This window comes from Tachyglossus aculeatus, chromosome 19 (assembly GCF_015852505.1).
Source record: "Tachyglossus aculeatus isolate mTacAcu1 chromosome 19, mTacAcu1.pri, whole genome shotgun sequence".
NCBI classification, from domain to species: domain Eukaryota; kingdom Metazoa; phylum Chordata; class Mammalia; order Monotremata; family Tachyglossidae; genus Tachyglossus; species Tachyglossus aculeatus.
In genome coordinates, this window is record NC_052084.1 from 38841107 (window position 1) to 38867275 (window position 26169).

At 48.9% G+C, this 26169-nt stretch overlaps 1 protein-coding gene across 1 annotated transcript in view; it reads right to left on the reverse strand.

Moving 5' to 3' along the window:
* Window positions 1–1758: 1758 nt before the first annotated feature.
* ATG5 (autophagy related 5) overlaps window positions 1759–26169 on the reverse strand; it is a 96597-nt gene continuing 72186 nt past the window's right edge. Inside the window, exons 7-8 of the mRNA XM_038760768.1 lie at window positions 19716–19833; window positions 1759–4428 (exon numbers count right to left, since the gene is read on the reverse strand). Of these exons, the coding sequence (XP_038616696.1) occupies window positions 4292–4428; window positions 19716–19833 (255 nt within the window). The 3' untranslated portion in view covers window positions 1759–4291. The remainder of the gene's footprint in view (window positions 4429–19715; window positions 19834–26169) is intronic.

A 26169-nucleotide genomic window follows, 5' to 3' on the forward strand; every position in this document is an offset into this window, starting at 1 on the left:
TTGTCACACACAGGAAAATACATTGCAAGATCCTTGTGGGCAGGGATTTTGTCTACCAAGATTATTACTGAAGCAGTGTGGTCTAATGGAAGAAGCATGAGCTTGGGAATCAGAGGACACGGGTTATAAACATGGCTCTGCCATTTACCTGCAGTGTCATCTTGGGCAAGTCACTTTACTCTTCTGTGCCTCAACTCCCTCACCTCCAAAATGGGGATCCAATACTTGTTCTCCTTCGTCTTTACTCTGTGAGCCCCATGTTGGACCTGATTATTCTGTATCTACCCCAGTGCTTAGTACTTGTCTTTTTCTCTCTCAAACGCTTAGTACAGTGCTCTGCACTTGGTAAGTGTTCAATCGGTCCCACTGATTGATGGTTTGCCACCCCCAGGAAAATGGGTACAATTTCTACAAGAAGAAAGATTTATGTTGAACAGTCAGTGCAAGAAGCCCTCCCTGCCATCTGGCCTACTTACGGGTCCCAGAGATCCTGGCTGGTAAGCCAACCTTCGAGGGCTGCCCCAAAAGAAGCAGGCATTTGTATCACACACAACTCCTTGAGGCAACCACAGTGAACTCCCACCCCGGACCCCAGAGGGAAGGTCATCTCTCGAGATGGGCACAATTCCAAACCCAGAGGGAGGGAGGTCCAGCCAGCTGTCTGTGGGGTGGCCTTCCTGGAACACAAATCACAAAATCCCTCTCCTACTCCTCCCAAACGAATGTCATTATGGTTGTTCCCTCCACCAGATCGAGGTAAGTCAGTGGACCAGACAAGACTTGGGAACTCTCACCTCCACGGTTGGGAGAGGAGCAGGCGGAACTTGGCCAGGAAGGGAGAAGAGTCTCTTGGCTGGCTACTCCGATCCATACATCTCCAGGCTCCTCCAATCCGCGCTGAGCACCTCTGCCCAAGACACTCTGCGGGACAGAAAGTGAGAAACCCTGCTTTCCTCAATGATAATAATAATAATGATAATTGTGGTACTTTTTAATCTTCATCAGTGGTATTTACTGAGCTCTTACAGTGTGGAAAATACTCCACTAACAGCTTGCGAAAATACACGAGTTAGCGCACACATTCCCTGACCACAACAAGCTTACAGTTGAGAAGGGAAGACAGACATGAATATATATAAATAATTTATAATATATAATTTATTTATATTAACAAATTATATGAATTTGTTATGGGCTTACTAAGTGTCAAGTACTGTTCTAAGCACTAAGAAAGCATATAAAATGATCAGGTCCCACAAGGACTCACAATCTAAGTAGGAAAGAGAACAGGGATTGAGTCCACATTTTGCAGAGGAGATTAACAGGCACCAACGAGTTAAGTGACTTGACCGAGGTCACACAGCAGGCACGTGGTGGAGCCGGGATTAGAGTCCAGTTCCCTGTGAATCCCAGGAACTTGCTTTTTCCACTATACCACACAGCTCCTCACTGAGGGTGAACACGCCATCCTGCTTGCTGCACCCACCACATGGATCCAACCACGGCATGGTGGATATTGTGCAGAAAAGGGTGAATCGGTGGGCTGGAATTTGGGTTCCTCTCCAGTTTTCCTTCATGTAATTAACGTTTGATGCTTCCCTCTCTCCTTGGAGTCTTGTTTTTCTCATTCCCCACAGAGTCTGTTACTTCTCAGCCCAGGGCCATCTAGAAAAGTCACTTTGTGTTGGGTTTTGCGCAGCCCACTTTGGCTTGAGGCCGCATTTGTTTGTGTTCTGGACGATAAAGACGGACTCGAGCTTCATTTCATTTTTTAATAAACCGTAAAATTTAAATAGTCAAATAAAAAGAAACAAAAATAGATATCAAAGCCAAGCACTGCATTTTGTCTTTGTTCCATGACTGCGTCCTGGGGCTTGACTCACAAGCGGCGAAAGAGCTGGAGGCCAGCGTGGTACGTCCCAACTGCTGGGACCCAGAAGCCAAACCTGCTTTCGCAGGCCAAGGCCAAAAGGGCCGCTGAACTTCAAGCCTGGTCTACGTCTGTTCCTCATTCGACTTCAGGGAGGCAAGTTCTTTTGCCTTGCCAAGTAAAATGTTACCATCCCTACAGCACTTATGTACATATCCATAATTTATTTATATTAATGTCAGTCTCCCCCTCTATAAGTTCACTGTGGGCAAGGGACATGTCTATCAACTCTGTTATATTGTACTCTCCCAGGTGCTTAGTGCAGTGGTTTGCACATAGTAAGCACTCAATATATTAATTGCTGCTGTTTCTGCTCTCTGAACCCACTCACTGGGACACCACCTCTCTCTCTCTTTCTCTCTACAATGGTTTTCAGCCTTTCCAGCACTTAGCGCAGTGCTCTGCACACAATAAGCGCTTAATAAATGCTACTACTACTACTACTACTACTACTATCCACAGAAGCGTTTTGACCCTTTGGCTCATGAAGGTGCAAGACAGTCAGTCAAAATCACCTGGGGAAAACCCCCAAACTGAAGATGAGGAAAAATACTTAACTTGAACAATCCTCTGTGGTCTGACCTCTTTTTGCATAAACCCAAGTCAATGTGTTTTTGAGGTTTGTTTTTTAATATCCCTTAATCCTGAAAGAATTGAGGCATTCTGCTGCTCTCTCTTGGCTCTCCCACCATGCCGCTTGCTCATTTCCTGGCCCTGGCTAATGAGCCTTCCTTGCCCGTCTGTGCGGGCCCCGTCTCCTCAGCAAAAAGCCCCTCTGACCAGATCCAGCTTGCCTCACAGAAACGGCCTTTCACTACGCCCAGAGTGATTACAGCGAGTGCACGCAGGAGACACAAGCAGCTCACGGGGAAATTCCACGCTTTCCTAACTTTCAGAGGGACAGGCCACCTCTGCTTCAGAGTTGCCTATCGACCCTGGTCAAAAGGCCGGCACTCGGGGGGAGGGAGAGTGCCGGGGGCAGGTACGGTGGTCGGGTCGCCAGCGCCGCCCAGCATTGGTCAGCGGCTGGGTGATAAAAAGCACAGCACAAAAAGTGTCCCGAACAGGATAGGAAGCCAGGTGGCACAAGGACATTCATTGTTTGGTACAGTTCTAGAAAGCTCTCGTAATTCTCCCCGACGGGGAGAGGCCTGGAGTGGTCTCAAAGCTTCCCCAGGTGAGCCACCAAGAGAACCCACCTGGGAGTGGGGTCAGAGGTAAGGAAAACGCGAGCTCGGAAAAGACACGGCTTTCTGGTAGGCAGAAGGGTCCAGGACGTCTGTCTATCACACTGAGACTTGACAGCTCTCAGCCCAGGGCCATGAAGAGAACTGCAACAAGAATGCCCTGTGACTCCTTCTGACATTCCTACTGGGGAAAGAAAAGATATTAACAGAAAGGCCTCGGACGCGACAGCAAGATTAGCTACGGCAGTTCCCAGGACAGGTCTGTCTACTCCTGAGGCCTGAACCCTGAACACCACCACCAGCTCAAATGCGAGCCCAAGCAGTGGAAACAGTGACGGGCTCCGAACAAGTCAGAAAAGATTGGCGAGTGACAAAACTGTGCGTGTTCTACAGTGACAAGACATGGTTCACTGTTTTATTGAAAAATCTCTCTCACTGCTCAGTATCAAAGTTAAAAGATGTTTGCATACCAATAGACACACTGTAAACATAGGAAACTTTCACCGAGGAGAGACGGGCTTACTGTAATTGGATCTTTTACAAAAAATTACTGCAACTTTTTGACAACAGAATCTCTCTTTTACTTTCTTGCGCCTGATTCTCTTGAAAATTTAACCGATGTTTCCACTGCCTCGACCTCAAGTTCAACCCCGGTCCCATTAGGGGATACCCCAGTTTATTTGCTAATCAGAGACCCACAGTGAGGGGCCCTTGTTCCATATCCACTCCCTCCGCCGGTTTCAGCTGCTATTTTACAGAAAAACAGAAGACTCGCCGTGGCCCCATGAAGGTTTTCACGTTGCAGCTGAGGTTTAATGACGGCAGAAGGGGTGGAAAGGAGGGAGGGGAGGAGGAATGGGAGGAGGAGGAGTAGGAGATGGAGGAGGAGGAGGCAAAGTTGGAAGGAGGAGGGAGGAGGACAGAGGTGCTGCGAAGAAAGACCAGCCCAACTGCCCTTATCTGGAGAAGGCTCCTCCTTCCTGTATGGTGGCTGCAGCCTGGAAACTTGACAGGTCAGGCTGCCCCTGCCTGCCGTTGTCCCTGGAGCCCCCCTGAAGTCAGAGGCTGACACATTCTGTGTCGATTCCAGGGTTGGGGGCTTCAAGGAGTCAGAAGGGTCAGGGCAGGCGGGGGTGGGGGGATAAGTGGGTGGGTGGGGCATCAGGGGAATCCTTCAATCCGTGGACTGGGGAACGATACTGATGTGGAGAAAATTATCAGGGTAGCTCAGGTGCTCGCTCAGCCACTGCAGAGGGGTCTCCAGCATCGGTTCAATTCCATGGATCATCACTTGCTGCTTCTGTTCAGAGTCTAAATGAAAGAAAGAAAGCCCTCCGTCAGCAAACAGGGGGAGAGGGAAATCGCACCAAAGCTGTCAGTGACCGGGGGTGGGGTGCAGGTGGGGAGACCGGGCTCAGGACCCCATTGGTGGAGAGCCCCCTCAGGAAGCTCGGGCTAAGGGTGGTCGTGGGACGGCCTAAGCTTCACACACATGTGCTCGACCTTCGGCGGGCTCTAGAGGGAAATGTGTGCAAGGAGAAAGTTGAAACATTGCATGGTGCATCACCTCAAACAGAAACCTGAGGGTTAAGATTAATTCTGACAAAAATCCCGTTAGAGTGAAACTTATTGAAAGTATCAGTCCTTTCTTAATTACTCGGCTCACCTAAGGCTGACGTTAATGAAACTGTAGAGGAGAAAACAGATCAGGGGACTTGGCGACCTAAATTTTTACCAGTTACACCCAGGAATACCAGTTATTCCAACTGGCTGAATAAGCTTTAATGTTAATCCAGAGGCCCTGAGAGACTAATCGTTCTGAGAGCTTTTCCAATGTCCCTTTCCCAGTTCATGTAGCAGAAGGTCTGGTCCCCAGGTTAGAACCCCAGCCCTTTCTAAGAGGAAGATCATGGAGGGAACAGGGAATCAGTGTGGATACATGGCACAGTCGGCAGCCACACTCCTTCCATCCTGCCTTTGGAAAACCCATCACTGGACTTAGTATGGCGTTCTGCCTACAGTTGGTACTCAATAAATGCTGTGGGATGAACAAACAAGGCCCTCAGATACTTGAGTCAAATGAGCTGGAGTCCACTGTCCTAAAGGCTGGCAGTTAAGCCAAAGATTCCTGTTGTGTCAAAGCACTGGACAATCAGAGAACAAACAAAAGAAAAGCCTGAGCCCATAAGACTTAGCCTTCTGAGCCTCTGGAGTCAGAACTCAGGTAGCTCCAACTGTTTCCGGAGACAGAAAAATGCACGCCCAGAAGATTTTTCAAAGGCCGGTGTCCCACTGCCTCAGTGCCCCACAGTGCTTGGGTGGAGGCCCCAGGCCAGGCCCACAGCCAGGCGCGCTGTCCCTGCCAAGGGGCAAATTCAGCCCCCAAACTGGGACCAGCTCTGAATGCCGCCAAGCTTCAAACCACACAGGCTCTGGGTCATCTCTCTCTAGAGGGAGACAGTGACGAAGCGCCGCTCCACGGTCTGGGAACCGAATCTGCAAGGCTCCACTCATATCCGGGCCCTGCCTCCGTGATGCCGAGGAAGGGGGAGGGCCACCTCCTCTGTGCTTTACCATTGACTAGCTGTTCCTTCCAACCCATTCTTCAAACAATTAGTGTATTGTGCTTCTTAGAAATCTTTAATATTCTCAGAATCCCTACACCCACTCAGCCCTCAGTCGAAAGAGGAAGGAGGGGCGCTGTCAGAGTAAGAGGGACAGCTGGGGAAGGTTGGTCCTTGAACCAGAGTCACCTTTGGATGCACTGCCCCAAAAAGGTGGGGCTCAAAGGAAGGGACCCATCGCCTGGTCGGCTCAGGCACCTCAGCCTGGAGCAATCGGAGACGCAGGAAGCGAAACCCGCACTGCCCTGGAGCGGCCTATGTTTGAGAAGTCTGGTCACCTTCCTCCTATTGCCTGAAGCAACAGCAACCCAGGGAGGGAGGGGCATAACCAGACCCCTCTTGGGGTCCCACCACTGGGGAGAACTGGATGGCGCATGGGCTCCTAGGCCCAGCCTTCTGCGTGGCACCTGGGAAAAGAAAGGGCCTGGGGTTACCCGCTGGGCTGATCTCACTGCTCAGTGACTGGGACAGACAGCCCCGACCGGGATCCCCAGGCCCCACTCTTGAAGTCCAAGGTCAGGCCCTGATCTGTACTGACCACCGGCCTTCTGGAGGCCTCCTCAGTAGGCAACTGGTGATCTTGACACAGTCTTCTCTTCGGGGCGTTGGACTTGGTCACCCTGGAAATCCAAACACAGACCCCCAGGGTCGACAAAGGATCTGTCATGGGAACGAGCTGGGAGGCAGTTTCTGCTGGGGCCGCAGGCCACAAAGGGCCCTACATTTCTTGCATAAAAACACATTTGAGAACACAAAGGCCTGGCTGAGGCACTGAAAGTCAAAGGAAAAGGCATAGATATTATTATCTCCTAGGCAACCCTGCTGGGGAACAATGAGCAACTAGATTATTTTCAGAACAGGCAGTATCCACAGCAGGCAACAGTGGGGTGGCGTTTCAGTAGTAGTAGTAGTAGCAGTAGTAGGACCAGGGTGCAAATCCCAGCTCTGCTATCTGCCTGTTGGGTAACCTTGGGCAAATCACTTTAACTTCACTGTGCCTCAACTTCCTCATCTGTAAAATGGGGATTCAATACCTGTCCTCCCTCCTCCTCAGGCTGTGAGCCCAGTGAGGTACAGAGACTATGTCTGACCTGATGATCTTGCTCTTAAAATACAGCCAATATTTTTATTGTTGCTATCACTATCAGTGGTGGTGCTTATTGAATGTCTACTGAGTGCAATACATTGTGTTAAACCCTAAAGTACACCAGGAGGGAGATTTACTTAATTTGTTGTTGTCTTTTTCTTCTAATGCATGAAAGGAAACACTAGGATACAGACCAAGAAAACTGGATTTAAAAAAAACCAAACTGTTTCTTCACGTTTCAAAGTGAAAATCTAGAATTTAATACTTAAGAGCGAGAAAAATGTCACTACAAAGCAAATGACTCAAGAGAAAAATGTTCCTCCTCCCCCCACCCACTCAAATTGATTATATTTTGTAAGTCAACTTGATATTTTAAGTAGACCAATACTTGAAGCAGAAATCGAGTGAAGCAGCCCTAGGTGAGCTCCCCCCACGGTGTTCTTTATTTCACTTTGAATCTCAAACAATTATAATCCTAATGCAGCTCTGATTACCCAGGGTGCACAGTCATTCACAAACACGGCTTTAGTTTGAGAATAAAAGTCAACCGAAACAAAAAAAAAAAAAGCAAAAGAATTTTAAGTAGAATCTCACCTACACTGGGAGCCCTGTGTGGGATGGGGACGGTATCTGATCTGTTCTATTTGTGTCTATCCCGGCATTTGGCACAGCGCTTGGCCCCGAGAACGCACTTCCTAAACACCTCAACTAATTTAGCTCTCATTATGGTGAAAATTCCATTCACACGAACACTCGACTTGATTTTCTTGTATCTACCCCAGTGAATAGTACAGTGTCTACCACATAGTAAGCACTCAACTACCACAATGATGATGATGATGATGGTGATGACTACTACTATTATTCAGGTGTTTAATCTACCTGGACTATGGGATCCTCCCAGGAGTCTCCCATAACATTCCAGCATTCAGAAATTTCCTCCATTTAGTCTACTGCAATACAATGATGAAGGTTCAGTAGTCCACAGATAGTTTTTTTTTTCTACTAATAGTAACGGCTCAGAGCAACCACTCACACTTCTCAACTTACCTATGGCCACCCTCAGCACTTAAGGACACATGCCTGCTCAACTGTACATTCAACACTCTGACAACTCTATTAGTAAATATTTTTATGTCCGTTTACCCTGTTAAAGCACAAGCTCCGTGTTCTTCCCACGCTCTCATCCTCTCCTACCTCACCTCACTGATCTCCTACTATAGCCCAGCGTGCACACTACACTCCTCTACCACCAGCTTGCACACAGTGCCCCAATCTTGTCTATCTCTCTACCAACCTCTTTCCCACGACCTCCCTCTGGCCGGAAACACCCCCCACACATATATACACCAGATCACACTCTCCCCAACTTCAAAACATTATTAAGGTCACATCTCCTCTAAGAGGCCTTCCCTGATTAGGCGCTCTCTTCCTAGTCATCTGTGCTCTTGGGTCTGTACCCTTTGGATACTTGCTATTTACCTCACCCTGAGCCCCACAGCACTTATGTATGAATTTGTAAATTATTTACATTAATGTCTGCCTCCCCCTCTATACTGTAAAAGCTTGTTGTGGGCAGGGAATGTGTCTACCAACTCAGTTGTATTGCACTCCACCAAACACTTAGTACAGTGCTTTCTGCACACAGTGAGAGCTCAATAAATACCAAAGATTGATTGATTGCACTGCAGCAGGTGGGTGCTCCATAAATACCACTATGACTGCTGCTGCTGCTACTATTCTCCCATTGTTAAAGAGCCAGGTGTGGTTTGCCTCAGGAATGGGAGTTTTCAGAATAGTCTTTTGGGAATGATCACTGGCACCCACAAGCTCAATGAACAAAGGAATTGCTGCCCATGGACTCTTAGGGCTCTCACTGAATCTGATTTCAACAGGAGATCGTAAGGAAGGAAGGAAGAAGCTGCTGGAGCCATCCCTGACACAACCAGCATTGTTGGCCCGGACAGTGCAGTTGTTTCATCTAAGCTGAATCACTTCTCCCAGCCAGGTGGAGTATTCAGCATCCAGATAGCGCTGCGCTCTCCAAAACGCTAAGCCAACATTCCTCATGCACAGTTAACTGCTGGGCTTGGAAGAGCATGCCTTGGAGAGACTCTCGGCACTCTGCACGAGTGGTTCAGATTCCCGAACTGGTAATCTGCGGACACACACCGCCAGTCTTGGTCACAGAAAGACAGGAGAGAGTTTCCATTCAGCACTATCTCTACCAGGCTGTCTGGCCACCTACAAAGGATGGATCCAATTATTCTAGATCCACCAGCCCCAGAGAGGAGGATCTGAGAGAAAAATGGGCCCCTCAGAAATACAGGCTTGAAATGCCTTGTGGCCAGACGTAATAATAATAATAATAATGGCATTTATTAAGTGCTTACTATGTGCAAAGCACTGTTCGAAGCGCTGGGGTAGATACAAGGTAATCAAGTTGTCCCACGTGGGGCTCACAGACTTAATCCCCATTTTCCAGATGAGGTAACTGAGGCACAGAGAAATTAAGTGACTTGCCCAAAGTCACACAGCTGACAAGTGGCGGAGCCGGGATTTGAACCCATGACCTCTGACTCCAAAGCCCGGGCTCTTTCCACTGAGCCACACTGCTTCAATGATTTCTTTCACTGTGATGAAAGAGAGTATCAAAAATGAATGGACAGAGCGTAGTAGGGAACGCAAAGCACAATTGGAGCTTGTGGCCATTTTGGAGTTAGTTGCAACAGTACAGGACTCTTTACAGTTTTACCTGGTAAGGTTGTGAGTCATTTATGATCTGAACCGCCCTGTGTTTATACAGCACGGTCTGAAAGACATTTTGGGGAAGGGTGCTTGACTGACAATGAGCAAACATAACCTATGTGAACAACAAAGTTCATTTCTACTCACTCTTACCAGGAGAAAACCAGGCATCTCAGGAGTTGACTCATCGAGGCACAGATGGCTTTGTCTCTCTGGCCACATCTGCCTTCCTGTGCTTGGCCAAGGAAGCGCAGTTTTGAGCCAGCAGCACTGGCCACAAGCTGGCAAAAGGGGTGGGCTTCCAGGACCTCAGCAGCCCGCTCTTAATCAATGAAAGAAGAGTCAATAGATAGACCCTGTCTTGCTAATTTAAGGAAGGCAAACACACTGTTGGTTTCAAGAGAAGTGCAATTTATACATCCTTCGGAACTGGAAGCTCACACGCAATTCATAGTGCAGGTTTTCACTACTTGCTTGCCAGGAAGAGGGAAAGGAAGTTCAAAACCCACCACCACTTAGTCTCCTAATGTGTCACCTTTCTCTCTCCCATTCTCCGACTATTCCGCTGGTCGCTGTGGGAGGCTCTGGGCAGCAAGCAAAATTCCCTGGCAATTCCCCAAGTGAGTTCTTCCGGTTCACTGGAGGCTGAATGGGCTGCGCCACCCGCAACAACGTCAAATAGCCTGGGCGCTTCTGCTGGGGCCTAACCAGTCCTGTCCCAGAGCCCGATCAGCATCCCCGGCAGCCGTTGAGCCCCGGGTAATTGAATCCATAGAGGCGGAACAGCCCGGGGGGGTAGGGGGGTGGTGGCCGGCAGCGCATACATCATGCTGAAGGATTTCACCCCAGCTGAGGCAGTAGCAGTCACTGAGGTCAGGTCAAAGGGGGTTAAACCAAGTCAGGATATAGCCGGAGGAATACATCAAAAGCAGATTTTTAAAAGGGCGATTAATCTTAGCCAGAAATGCTTCCTGGAGAATGAGATCTCAATCTTAGAGTGCTCTACATGATGTAGTAGTAAAAATGTACACATACAAGCTCACAGAGCTTCCATCCTGTGATCACAAGCAGAAGGAGAGGGCTGTTTATCGGAAAAAGACAAACCCACTCTAAAAGACTTACATCAATTTCTCCCGGATGCAGTCTCACTAGGCAGGCAATATGGGGCTTTACAGCCATCCGGGACCACCGCTGGCTGAGGCAGACCAAGGATCGCTTTCCATCTGGAGCAACTCCCCCCCACTCCCAAAACTCAGGGTGCTCTCAAAGGAAAAGCATCTTGAACAGTTTTTATTCTCAGTCACATCTTCTTGAGCCCTGGTTTTGTTTCTTCTTCATACATTCGTTTTTCACTCGGAGTTTACCAAACAGCAAAAGGAATAAGAACTGTCGCACAGTTCTGAGACTCAAAAGGAGAAACTCACTAAACCCACTGAGCTTGATTCTCTCATGACCTGAAGGGCCCAGAAGTCCAGGTCAACAGGGCGAGGAGAGAGCGTGTGTCAGAGCTGACCGAAAGTAGAAGGCGGTGGAGATTTCAGTGTTGCCCCAGGAGTGTTCCACCTCCACCCAGACCCTCCCCCAGCCCCTTCTTTTCTGCTTGATATGTTCTACAAACCAGTTTAGTCGGGAGAAAGTTAGACTATGTGTGAATATTTCAATGAGAAATTAAGTGAATTTTTCAAAATTCCCAATGCCCTCTTCAAAAATATCACGATGAAAACTTTCTCAAAACAAAGACAAAAAGAAAACTTTTACAACGAACTAAACAAGTCATCAATTATCTTTCATTAACAGACAACCAATTCAGCCTCTCAGGACTTGAAATGAAGAGTACTCCATGCACCAAAATCTTGCTTTCCTGCTCCTGGAATCAATCGATCCATCCATCCATCGCATTTACGGAGCGCCTGCTGTGTGCCGAGCCCTGCCATGCCCTGAGAGGAGACAACTTGACGGACGGCTCACGTTACTTCCTTAATATGACAGGAAAGGACAAAAGGACAAACATGGGGGATGGGTCAGAGAACCTCAAGCCACTTTCTATTTATAAAGCCATTGGAGGAGTCAGGGCCCGGCCTTCCTGTTCAGGTAAACTGTGAGAGAAGACAACAGGTCTTGGAAAGGGCACTCAAAATCCAACACTACCACGGCTGAAGGAATGGCGCTGGCCCAATTTGAGGATGGGTTTGGTTTGGGCAAGACAGGATGTGAAGGAGCAGTTGGACCGAAGCTGTGCTCCTTCTGTTTGTAAGTACAATTATCTCTGTCCACCCCCCCTTTTTTTTTAATGGCATTTATTAAGCGCTTACTATGTACAAAGCACTGTTCTAAGCACTGGGAAGGTTACAAGGTGATCAGGTCGTCTCTCGTGGGGCTCACAGTCTTAATCCCCATTTTACAGTTGAGGTCACTGAGGCACAGAGAAGTTAAGTGACTTGCCCAAGGTCCCACAGCTGACAATTGGCAGAGCCGGGATTTGAACCCCTGACCTCTAACTCCAAAGCCCGTGCTCCTTCCTACTGAGCCACGCTGCTTCTCTCCTTCTCTCCCCTTGTTACAGTGGAACTGCCCTGTGGGCAGGGACGGTGTCACTTCTCTGTTTTATAGTTCCCAAGTCACTTTACTTCTCTGTGCCTCAGTTATCTCATCTGTAAATGGGTAAATCGGTAAATTTGATCTGTAAATTAAATACCATTATTATTATTATTACTATTATTATTATTAAAGAGCCCCCAACTCAGAGACAATTGCTAATTCTGAATCCTGGAGAGAAGGCACACAGACCACCCTCTGCTCCCCTGCAAGCCCAAGGCCCCTGCCTTAGGAGAACTGGGCAGACCAACCAGGGCCATTCTCAAACAGCCTAGTCTCATTGCACTAAGTAATGCTGATGCACCTTACTCTTTCCGGTCTGGTGACACAGGACCAAAGTCCACAGCGAGAACAAGCCACTAGGCCTTGGTATCCCCCTAATTTCCACGCAACAGCTTGGCAGCAGGTGGCCCACTGGGAACTCACTTAGGGGGCACTGAAGGAAAACTCAGTGGCCAACAGACCTCGGCCTTCCTGGATCTGGGGAAAGGAATGGGGGGAGGAAAGGAAGGAGCAGAAAGGAGAGGAGGCAGAGGGACAGATATTTCTTTGACCTCCTCATGAAACCTACTAGCAAGGAAGGAACATTAAAAAAGGATTGCATCTGGATTTCTGATTTCTCTAGCAGCCCAAAATGCCACTCTGGCTTTTAGCAGCCAAGTGAGAGCAAAGAGGTCACGGGTTTCCGCTCTCACTTCACACCTGTGGCAGAGGCGTGCAGGGGCTCTGGCGGAACCAGAAGCAGCCAGGTCTTGCTTTGGAAAATCAGCAGAGAGAAGAAGACATATTTCCCTCAGGTCTGCCCAGAAGCTCGGTTTGCTGAGAGGTTCCAGCTTCTGGAGGAGACATGGGGCAGATCTACCTGAGCTCCCCTCAAGTGACTTCTTCCTTGCTGCTTCCTCTCCTCCTCAGCCACCTCCCCAGGACAACAGAATGACCCCTACCCCAGCAGAACAGCTGGCCAGGCACGGCACAACTCCTGAGCCCGGGACGTCCTGCCTTCAAACAGTGAAGCAAGACTGAATCCCTCCAGTGCCTGAATCACTTGTTGTTGGCTTGGAAGACAATAGCACCACTTGACTTTTATGTGTACTTTCTCTTTTTATCATGTGATGACAGCCAATCCACCCAGCCTGCAAGGCTTTCGCTTTCAACCCGATAGCCAGGGAGGTCGGTGTGCCAAATGTGTGCACAGGTGGACAGAACCGGGCAACCTAAAGGCCTGCCCAGTCAGTGCCCTGGCACCCTGCCCATTCCCTTTAGGTCCTAAACAAAAGCAAAACTCCAACTTCCCCGGTGAGGGGGCAAAGGGCGGCAGCCTCTTCCACAAAGAGGGGGAAAAACCTTAAGGAAGTCTTACTCTGTGGTTTCCTAGCAACCTGTGTCTCCAGACTGTAATCAAGCATTACAGTCTCTGTGAAACCTAGCCTTTTGACAGAGCCTGGCAGGATTTGCCACTCTCGCAGAAGTAAATGTGCTAACTCACTTAGGGAATAATAATGACAATAATTCTGGTATTTGTTGAACACTTACTCTATACCAGGCACTGTACTAAGCATTGGGGTAGATACAAGATCATCAGGTTGGACACAGTCCCTGTCCCACATGGGGCTCACAGTCTTTATCGCCATTTTACAGATGAGGTAACAGGCACAGAGAAGTTAATCAATCAATCATATTTATTGAGTGCTTCCTGTGTGCAGGGCACTGTACTAAATAATAATAATTGTTAAACGCTTACTATGCACCAAGCACTGTTCTAAGCACTGGGGGGATAGAAGGTAATCAGGTCCCACATGGGGCTCACAGTCTTAATCCCCATTTTACAGATGAGGTAACTGAGGCACAGAGAAGTGAAGTGACTTGCCCAAAGTCACACAGCTGACAAGTGGCAGATCCGGGATTAGAACCCATGACCTCTGACTCCCAAGCCTGTGGTCTTTCCACTGAGCCAAGCTGCTTCTAAATGCTTGGGAGAGTACAACACAACAATATAACAGACATATTCCCTGCCCACAGTGAATTTACAGTCTAGACAGGGAGACAGACAATATAAATAGATAAATTATGGATCTGTACATAAGCGCTGAGGGGGTGGATGGTGAATAAAGACAGCCAGCCATGGCAACACAGAAATTAAATTGACTTGCACACAGCAGACAAGTGGCGGAGCTGGGATTAGAACCCAGGTCCTGCAGACTCTCCGGCCTGTGTTCGATCTAGTGGGAAGTGTCCGGGTCTAGGAATCAGGAGATCTGGTTCAATTCCTTGCTCCACCACTGTTCGCTGTTGACCTGGACCGGTCACTTAACTTCTCTATACCTCAATTTTCCCTTCTGTAAAATGGGGATCGGATACTAGTTCGCCTTTCCCCTTAGACTATGAGCCCCATCTAGGACAGGGACTGTGTCCAATCAGCTTGCATTATAACTACCTCAGAATTTAGCATGGCGTTTGCCACATGGTTAATGGTATCTACCCCAGTGCTTAGAATAGTGCTTGGCACATAGTAAGTGCTTAACAAATACCACAGTTATTAAATATTACCATTATAATTATTATTACTACTACTGCTTTGGAACACTTCTGGACAGCTGGAAAAGGCAGAGAAAGGTGGGAATTGAGGGGTGGTGAGTCTCCTCAACAGGAGAGGCACAGGTTGGGGAGGTCAGGGCAAGGGTAGGGGGATGTGGGAGTGGGGAGGGGCAATGATGGGGTCTATTGCCTATGACAGACTGTGAGCCCACTGTTGGGTAGGGACTGTCTCTATATGTTGCCAGCTTGTACTTCCCAAGCGCTTAGTTCAGTGCTCTGCACACAGTAAGCGTTCAATAAATACGATTGGTTGATTGATTGATTGACAGTCCTGGGTGAGGGCACGCCTTCTAATTATCCAGTGGCTTTCCAAGCTGCCACCCCGGCTAGCCGGAGGGTCAATCCCGGGGAAGTACTCGTGATACTTTTTACTTTTTATGAAATCTCAGCTGCTTTCTCCACGGCTGAGGACCACATAATCAACTTGGAGAGAGCACAACAGGTCTTTCTGCAGGGCTTCTGGCCCATCGAAGGGTTTTTGAGGACCGAACAGCAACCAGGACTGCAAGGACTGGGGCAAAAGCAGGCCGGGATAGAGGCAACTAAAGAGAAGGGCTACAAAGGTTCAGCAGCTCTGGTCCGGCTTCAGCCTGCTCGACCCGCCACCCCATCCCTGGAGCCTCCTGGGGGGAGGGGGGAAGCCAGGGGGAAAGGGAGCCCCTTGCCCTCTGCAGCCGGGAGCAGGCAGCAGCACCCAACAGTTGGGGCCCGACCACCGGCAGTCCAGCGGGGCCGCTGGCCAAGTGAGCAGGTCTGGGTACTGTTTCGACAAACCAACAGTCAAATCAGAAAAAGTTCTCATAAGCTATAATCTTTCCTGGACCAAGTTCAAACCAGAAAAGAGCAACTATTCGAGTAACTGTTTACAAATAGAAGGCAACTGTGTGAAAGACGAGGCAATCTTGCCCCCAAACGATTGGCGCCGTGTCATGCAGGTGTGTTTGCTGGCAACCGTACAGTCGTCGGGCAGGAATAAAAGGGCTCGGTGCTGGGTAGGAGATGACTCATGTGAGGAGCGCATGAACGCTTGGAGGAACAGAGCATTTTTTCTTTTAAGAATTTGCACCTTACTGCCTTGGGTTCGTTCTGTCATAAAGATGGACCATGGACAACAGTAACAGTAATAATGACAGTAATTATGGTATTGGTTAAACACTTTCTGTGCTAAACATTGTACCTACTAAATGCTGGTGTACATAAGGTACATGCAGATAAGGCACACAAGGCCTACAGCTTTAAGTAGGAGGCAGAACAAATACAGATGAGGAAACTGAGGCTCATATCAGCGAAGTGACTTGCCCTAGGTCAAACAGCAGGCCCCTTGCAGAGCCGGGATTAGAACCCAGGCCCGGTCTCTTTCCTCTCGGTCACTCTGTTTTCCATGATCCCTGACTGAGGCTCTGACTTTCTGGCTGGGGAACAGACACTAAAATAAACTACAGGGGGAAGGACAAGAAATACACAGGGAATTCATTCCAATGTCCGGGTTGCTCAAGCCAGGGGGTCATCAGGGATTTCCCAGCCAAAACCTCCAAAGACTGTGGATTTGGTTTTACATTTTTCTCAACTATGTCGTATGTCACCTTGGAAAGGTATTCTCAAGATGAACATGCTAAGTCACTCCCAAGTCAATTATAGACTTCACCAATGCGTAGGGCCCATTTTAGGGAAACAGTGACAGAAAAGATAAAACCTGCCCCTAACTGCAGCCCCAACGGGTATGGGAGTGTGGTCAGGTGCTCCATCAGCAAGGGGCCAACTTCTGGAACTCCAACAGAGACCTAGATGGAGAATCTCCAATCCCCTGGCTCCTGGCTGGGGTGGGCTTGGCTTATTCATGGGTAGAGGCTCTCTGAGGGGAAAGGGAGAGCCAGGTGCATCCCCCCACCTTCTCCTTCCTGGAGCCCAAGTGAATCCACAAATGTCAGATGTGGGGGATCATGGTCCTGAAAGGTTAAGAGGGAAGCCTGACCCCAGTGACTAGAGGGCTGAGGCTTTCAGCCTTCCTAGCTCGGGTTTCTTCAAGTTCCTTGCCCACCAAGAGTGTCCCTTGGGCTACACAGGACACCAGTGCTTCACCCTGAGCCCCATCGCATAATTACCCTTTGCCCTTCATCATCTCAAGGATCAGATCTCTCCCTTAATGCCACTTTTCTTGTACAGCTCGTCCACACCTCATTTTTTTCCTACTCTGGCTTCCACAATTTTCCTATTCGCCAGGAAACAGACCATTCCTCCTGGTGGGAGGAAGAGCACCACTAGCCCTAAGGAAGGCTGCCTTTCCATGTAGGTTGAGAGGGAGGCTAAGGAATCATGGAAGAGCCAGGGAGGAAAGTCAAGCCATTTCTACATGCTGCCGTCGCTCTTCAAATACCACACAAGGCTAAGCTTCGCTTTGACCTCTCAAAGAAAAGTCCACAGTTGAACCTATGATAGCTCTTAATCAAACAGGGATGGATTAGGGATTCAACCCTTAGGAATTAAATTCCTGCCTCCCTGAAACTGGGCTTTCAACCTTGGCAAGAAGAGCTCAATTTCCACCCTTCTGAGGGATCCACACAGATGAGTAGCCTGCTTTCTGGGGAGACTTCCTTTGGCTGAGATTTCTATGTGAGCCTACTGGCCCCCTTCCTGACAGGGAAGAGGGAAAGAGTGGAATACACAGAAAGGCTATGGGGAACAAGGATTTGCCAATATAAATGCAGAAGTGGGAAGTTCCCTTTGCACCTATCCCTGATTACACAGATGAGCTTGGATTTCTGGGATTTCACATTGTGATATCACTACACGCTGAAACAGGAAGACATTCTTGGGGGCAGAGGTAGCTTACAACAGGCATTAAGGCATTACCCACCTTTCTAGTGATGACACACCATTGCATAAACGCTTGGAATTGCCATTTTAAGTGTCATGCCTCTGAGGTTATACTCCTAAAATTTTTTAACATTTTCTTTTAACAGTATTGAAGCTGAAAAACTGCAAAAATTAAGATAACTCAGAGATATAAATAATGATGGCATTTGTTAAATGCTTACTTTGTGCGAAGCACTGTTCTAAGCGCTGGGGGGAAATACAAGGTGATCCCCATTTTACAGATGAGGTAACTGAGGCCCAGATAAGTTAGGTGACTTGCTCAAGGTCACACAGCAGACATGTGGTGGAGCTGGGATTAGAACCCATGACCTCTGACTCCCAAGCCGAGCTCTTGTCGCTGAGCCACGCAGATATGTGAAACTAACGAAAAAATTTGAACCGAGTAAATAGATGGAGAGTCTCTCATATCCTCTTCTAGCTTATTATTATTATTATCATTTAATTAAGCAAGGCAATTTTCAGTTGTAAGTAATGCTTTTATCCTTACACAAAAGGTCCAACCACAATCAACTTCCAGATAGATCTCAGCTTTAAAATCTAGTTTGGGGCGGAGGGAGAGAGGGAGGGGAGGGTGGAGAGAGGAAGTAAAGGAGAGAGAGGGAGGGAGGGAGGGAGAGATGGGGAAGGGCAAAGGATATAGAATTTCTCAGTAATTATGGCCTGTCGCCAGAGCTGGGAGCTTTGAACAGCTCTCTGGTAGGAGCAGAGGCAGAAGGCCCTCAAATACCTCCTCTCTCCACCTTCCTCCCCTCCCCCTCTTTTTCTTCCCTCCCTCCTTTCCTCCCTTGATCCTTTCTCCGTCTAGAAATTTGCTCTCCTGCTGCTGAGGCTCTCCCAGACTACTTTTTCCAGAACGAGACCACCCCCCTGGCCACCTCCTCCCCCCACCAACTGAACCCCTCCCTCACCCATTAGCAAGTGAGGAGTTAGGAATCCATCCGTTCTTCATAAACAGAAAAGTCCTGATTTGAAGACCCCAGGGTCAAGTCATTGCACCTCACTTAGTTTTTTAAATGGGGTCTGTGTGAACGCTACAGACAAGTCAGAGCCAAGGGAAAGTCGCCTTCCCCACTCAGTGCCTGGTCAACACCGTCACGCATCCCAGAAAAAGATACCACGCCTGGCATTTGGTTGGGAGTTGAGCCAAAACAACATCGAGCTCTCGTGAGGTCCTGCATCTCATAGGCCTCCTAATCCAGGGTCTGCCATTCCAATCCCCACCAGCCACACCCACAGTGGTCCTCACTGGTCCCACCCAATGAAATGCCGATTCCCATGGGAGCCCTGAGGAGCCTGTCATCTCTCTCTCTTTTTGTCTCTCTCTCTCTCTGTCTCACGAGCCAGTGGATCCCGGCTGGAGGGAAGTGGGGTGGGGAGGGCATGATGGAGGACCAAGACAACTCACTGGGAGTTGGAGGGGGCCCACACCAAGGATGGGGAGTCACAACAAGCCTGGAGGTCTCCCTCCCAAATTCCTGATCCTCCCCCAGGCACTCGATTCCCCCATGAATCACGTGCCACCCCACCCCAAGCACCACCTCACTCCAACGTCCATTCTCTGTTTCCACCAATCAGAAATATGGTCATCCCTCCTTTGTTCCATTGCTCTAGACCTGAACAGCCCCACCCCAACCTGCCACTGCCCATACAGCCCCATTCTTCTGCCTCTCTCTTCCTCTCCTCCCCTCCACATGTCCCTGCCACCAGCAAGGAGGTCACCGCCGCTGTGGCCAGGGTCCCCAGAGCAGCGCAGACCCAACGGCTCCTCTCAGGACTAGTCTCTGTCCTGGACCATGGCAAACTCACCTTCCAAGAGGAGCTGTTTGTTCCATAGGCAACTGACTGGGGAACTGCTGAAGAGACCAAACTGCCCTTCTACATTTGCACAGAAACCCCCCGCAAATCCTTGAACACTTTAACACAGAAAGGTTTTCCCCTTCAGAATGGAACTCGGGGACCCCCCTAACCCACCAACAGCCCCTTCCCTTTGTTCACGGGCACTCCTCCAATGTCCACGAGACTCTGCAGGTGGGCCGGGTGGCAAAGGCAGTGGGACTCTGGGGCTGATACGGTACCTTCAGGAACGATTGCAGAAGGACAAACTTCCTTGAGGAGATCTCCGAGAGTGTGCACCTGCCCGTCCGCAGCAACTGGACGAAATAATTTCTGAATGAAAGGCCGCTCAGTTGTTGCCTGATGTAACAGAACACACACATACACACACAAGAGAATTTTAAAATAACATCATTTCAGATCGCGCTCTTGCTGTGGCTCGCACCCTGCCCAAAAGAGAACTGCAAAGAGGTGGTTTCCTTGGCCAGCGGACAAAGAACAGGAAAGGATCCAAACACCCCTCTCGTCTCCACCTGCCCTTCCCCCTGAAACTCCAGCCAGAGGCTGGCTGAGTGCTGGGTTTATTCCCTTCTTTGAGGCTCCCCAGATGATCCAGTGATGGAGCAATGACCCTGGGCCACCAATGCCCTTCAACTAGAGAGACCTGTTTCCCCCTGCACATCCATCTCAGCTGCGGAGTTTCGGCCTCAATCTTACAACACCCAGAAGGGGCCCCTTGGGACTGCTTTCCTTGGACAAGGAATGACAGCAGGAACACTTGGGGTTCACAGGGCCAAACCCCCAACTGGATGGCAGCTGTTCTATTTTTAAGGCACAGTGGATGAGTTTTGGGGCCCTGCAGCGGTCCCTTGGCTGAAGGGATGGGCCCGGGAAGGTGGGCTGGGAAGGTGGGCTGGGAAGGTGGGCCGAACCGCACACCCCACATCCATATGTGGATTGCACCAGTGGGATCTCAGGGCTGCTCTGGCCACCGTCTCCCTGGCCACACAGACCATTGAGAGCTGAGTGGAACCATGATCTTACTGAATGCCCGCAGAATGTACGGGATGGACTGGGGCATCCCACTCTTCACCCTTTCTGGATATTGGTCCAGTGCACCCTTCATTGCAGGTTATGGCGCCCACTTTGAGAGGAGCATTAACTAGCCCCTCATCCTCCTCACCCCAAGTCTGGCCTGGTGCACAATATATTGCACACACAAACAGCCTCCACTGGTCTAGAAGTGGTTTTAGTGCCTAGCATTCCGGTGGGAAGTACATTAAGGTACTGGCAAGACTGAAGTCACATGTTCTCTCCATCATCCTCGATGGCAGACAGAATCTCAGATAAGCACAACACCTATCCACGTGGCTCTGGGAGCCGGAGGGCCGAAAAAACAACGAGACCAAGAACCTGACACTCCTGGAGGAGAAAAGCCTTGCTGGGAACATTGACCAACTCAGAACCCCAACACAGCAATGTCAATTACAAGTTGTATTTATATATTTTATGAAAATAAAGGCATTGGTGTGCAAAGCACTATTGGGACTTCCAAGAACAGCCCTAATCTCTGATGAGAAATTGCACTACCCAAAAGTTAGCTACCAAACTGTAAAAATCACTTCTACAAACATTCTGGTGTCAAGCACTTCCCAGCAAAGTAAGATTGCTCTGATGAGTATTTTCTCAGAGTTCCAATAAAAAATACTTCCTTTACCGTACAACAGCTTCTTTCTTCTCTAATGAACAGTCGGTTACTGATTCTTCTAAACAGTGAGATGCATTTTTTTTTTCATGCCATGGACCCTCTCTGAAGGCTCTGGTGACAATCCATGACGAAAAAAAAACCCCAAAAAACTCTGTGGTTCCTCTGCAGGTGCTGCAGTCCACAAACAGCTGCTGAGAGCTCTGCAGCTACAGGGTGCTCAGCAATTCAGCATGTATTAAAGGCTGGAAGGAAGGGAGGGAAGGAGAAAGGGAGAGAGGCAGGAAAGGAGGGAGACGAGCCTCAAAAACCTTCGATGGTTGCTCACCCACCACCGCATCAAACAGAAACTCCTTATCAATGGCTTTAAGGCACTCCTACTTCACCTCACTGAGCTACTAAAACCCAGCCTGCACACTTCACTCCTCAAACACCAGCCTACACACTGTACCTTGATCTTGTCTATCTCACTGCTAATCCCTGCACATGCCCTCTCTATGTCCTGGAACACCTTCCCCCCTTCAGAGCCAAAAGACCACCACTCTCTCCACCTATAAGACCGTTCTGAAATCACATCTCCAAGAGGCCTTCCCCTCTTGGAGCCCTCATTTTCCCTACTTGCTATTCATTCTAATAATAATAATTGTGGTACTTGTTAAGCCCTTACTAGGTGCCAGGCACTGTATTAAGCACTGGGGTGGATACAAACAGATCAGGTTGGACACAGTCCCTGTCCCATGAGGGGCTCACAGTTTCAATCCCCATTTTACAGATGCGGTAACTGAGGCATAGAGAAGTGAAGTGACTTGCCCAAGATCATAAAGCAGACAGGTGGTGGAGCTGAGATTAGAACCCAAGACCCTCTAACTCCCAGATCCATGCTCTAGCCACTACACCATGCTCCTTCTGCATCACCTAAATATTTGATATTCCTTCCACACTCTGCCCCACAGCACATATGTGCATATCCTTGCAGTCTGCCACTTCTCCTTTCTGTGATTTATTTTAATGTCTCTCCACCTAAACTGGAAGCCCCTGGTGGGTAGGGATCATGACTACCCACTAGGGATTGTAGTCTCCCAAGTTCTTAGTAGAGTGCTCTGCATACAATCATTGATTGATTGATCAATTGATTTAAAGCAGGAAGGGAAGCTGAGAGGAGCAAGAGACAGGGAAGGAGGGAGAAAGAAGCAGAGGGAAGGTGAGGGGGCAAGAGAGAGAGAGAGAAGAGGACAGGGGGAGAGCAGAAAGGGAAAGAGTTCAGGGGGCAGATCCCCAAGTGGAGGTCGGCATTTACACAGCCCATAGCTCTCCTTTGCCACCACCATGCAGTTTGTGCCTTCTATCTCTGTGGACTCTTCAGAATTCCCTACCAACCTCTCCCCTTCCTGGAACCAGGAGTGCAGCATGGCCTAGTGGAAAGAGCATGGGGCTGGGAATCAAGGGGATCCAAGTCCTGTTGTCAGTGCTCCATATCTAGCCTGTTGTATGTGACCCTGGACAAGTCACTTAACCTCTCTGGGCCTTCTCACCTGGGGCAGGGACAATGTCCCAGTTGATTACCTTGTATTTATTCCAACACTCAGCACATGGTACTTGGTAAACCACCACAAGGTAATTATTATTCAGAGAAAACTTTAAGAAGACAGTTGGGAGGTAGAATCTTGAATTGTGACTTCTGAGTGCTTAGTAAAATGCTTTATGTGCTTGTGATTTCTTTTAAAAGATTATTTAATGTAACAGTGAAGCATTCTCTCATAAACTAGTTCATCCATGGGGAATATTAACATGACAACCTCCCAAATGAGAGGAAGACAACCGAGAAAGACATCATGAGAAGCAGCTTGGCCTAGAAGCAGCATCACGAGAAGAATGAGAAGCAGCGTGGCCTAGTGGCAAGAGACTGGGCTTGGGAGTCAGAGAATGTGGGTTCTAATCCCGGCTCTGCCACTTACCTGCTGTGTGACCTTGGGCAAGTCACTTAGCCTCTCTGGGCCTAAGTTACCTCATCTGTAAATCAGGGATTAAGACTGTGAGCCCCACATGGGACAACCTGATTACCTTGTATCTACCCCTGGACACAGAACAGTGCTTGGCACATAGTAAGTGCTTCAAAAATACCATCAGCAGCAGCAGCATCTACAGGGGACCATCAGTAACTAAGGCGTTAGCCAACAGAAAGCAGGAACAATTGAACTGGCCCAGTGTGCCGGACTCATCACCTCTGATTCTTTCCAAATTCTGGATGGTAAACAAAGCCAAAACCAGTATATCGCTATGACAGCTTGAACACCAGCCTCCAGACAATGCAACATCACGATACTAGCCAACAGCACTACCAGGGAAAAACACATATCTGCCAATCTGACCGGCAACAGGGAGCCCTGTGTGAGAGTCTGTTCACCCGGGGAACCAATAAGACTCCAGGATAACAACTCCAAACTCCCCCTGTGCAAGCTCCTTGTGGGCAGGGAACGCACCTACCAATTGTTTTATTATACTCTCCCAAGTGCTTAGTACAATGTTCTGGACATAGAAAGAGCTCAACAAATAAGACTGATTGATTGACTAATTGAAGAACAACTTTTGGAACAAGGAGCTCTTCAGAGCCAAGCAAGCAGCGACCCATCATCGGCACTTTGCAAAATGAGCAGGTACTATAGGCTGCATCATGGGTGGGCAAGGAAAGTGGTGGAAGACTCGAGACCACTGTGGGATGGCCAGCCCAAGGAGAGCTGACGGATCTCTAGCTTCACCTGCCACAGCTGGCTTCTTCACCAGTACCACCGGCCACCTTCACGTCACACTAGCCATGCAAAGCAACGGGGTCCAGGGCCACGATCAGCTCTGAAGCAGTGCTTGGCATGTGCCAGCTATGCTGACTCCCATTCAGCTGATGAATCGTGAGCTGAAGCTGGGGGAGGGGAGGGAGCGAGGGTCTGTACACAAGGAGAACAGAGAACCTTTTGAAGATGCAGTAAAGCAAAACTTCTAGCTACGTGGCACAGATGAGGACGGCAGGGAGGAAGTTGCACTGCACCAATGGCCAGCACAGCCTTTGGGAAGATAGCCCAGAGGCTGAAATGAAAATGCTGTCAGCCGTCAGGAACCATCTGCAGGTGCCAATGAAGAGGTCATCAGCCTTGAGCTGGTCTCCTAGGCCACTCGCACACGTGGCAGAGATACCACTGTCGGAGTGCCACCTCTGAACCCTTTGTGACACACACGCAGTTGCTAGGATGTGCCCGTCACCTGCTCAGACAGTGGAAAGGGGACAACAATAGAGGCTTAGCCTTCCAAGGGCTGAGTTGACCAGAGTTGACCATGCTATTTCTCAGCAGCATGGGTAGTACTAAGCAGTGCTTAGTACAGTGCAAGCGCTTAGTACAGTGCTCTGCACACAGTAAGCGCTCAATAAATACGATTGATTGATTGATTAGTGGATAGTGGGATTAGTGGGCCTGGGAGTCGGAAGGTCATGGGTTCTAATCCTGCCTCCGCCATTTGACTGCTGTGTGACCTTGGGCAAGCCACTTAACTCCTGTGCCCCTCAGTTACCTCACCTGGAAAACAGAGAGACTGTGAGCCCCAAGAGGGACAGGGACCGTGTCCAACCTGATTTGCTTGTACCCACCCTAGTGCTTAGTACAGTGCCTGGCACGTAGTAAGCACTTAACAATTATTACTATTATTATTGTTATAAGAAGCAATGGTAAAGGAACACATGCACCAGCCAACAGGAAGCCAGGAGACCTGGGCGGTGCCGAGACAAGCCAGGGCACTGAAGGGAAGAGCTGAGATAGATCTCATCATTCCAGTGCCAGGCCCCAGGGACCCAGGTGAGAGGAGCCTGGCTGGCCAGCTCGCCCATCTGGGGTGTCCCTATGCCAGAGGAGCCCCGAGAGGTCAGGTGAGCAGCTGTACAGCAGCACAGCAGGCAAAAATCAAGGTCTACATTTCTGCTGGGGAAGATGTTGGCATCTCCCGTTGTCAGGCAGGCTACCCTGCACCTGACCAGGACGGCCCCAGAGCCTCGTGACGGTGACCCCGATGATGGTCTACCAGGCCGACCATCCCGACTGGTCTGGCAGTGGCCCCTGCCCACAGCACCCGCCAATGAAACTGCTGGCAGATCGGACAAGCCAAGCAGCGGGGATTCACCGGCCTCCAAAAGCCACGGATTTCCGGCATATACCCAGGTCACAGGCAAGCTCTTACCAGACTGGCACCGCCAGCTGCCAGTTCTGCGGCTCGAATTTCAATTTTACAAGTTCATACTTGCCCACAACTTGAGTTCTTTGAATGTCAGCCTAATTTCTCTTCAGGTTCTGGGCCAGTGCTAATTTGCATGGATTTCTGAGAAACTGAACATTTTGAGATTTCAAATTTTATGTTTATTAATAAAGCTGAAAAGATAAGAAAGGTTCCAAGAAGGTTAGATCTACACTAGTTGAGGGTAATTTTGATTACATTCTACAGTGTCGGTCTGAACCATTATGGCTAACAAAGCACAAAGACCAGATGTGCCTACTTCCTGGCAAAGGTGAATGGTCTCTCAACATTTTTACAGTTCAAAATGTTACTGAGTATACATTTTCTTTCTGTGTTAAAATTAATTTTGTCCTTGTGCAGCATTTATTCCCAGGACATCAAATACTACATCCACGCCACAGGGTAATTACCGAGACATTTCCTAAGGCCAACCCTAATTTATGGGCTATATGTTTTTTCCTCCTCATTTTTATTTAATTTTGGTTTTTAATCTCAAGAATCATCAGGCTCTCAGTTTTCACATCTAAGGATGGATGCTACAGCTCCCTAAATACTCTTCTGCTTCCCTCATCCTACCTCAATGACTTCCAATTATCCTACACAGTCAACCCACACTGAAACCACCTTCTAATTTCCATGTGTGGAGGGTTTGGTTTGGTTAGGGGAAAAATGTAAGACTTCAGTCTCTCAGACTACAGCCTTGTTTTCTGCTAACACCA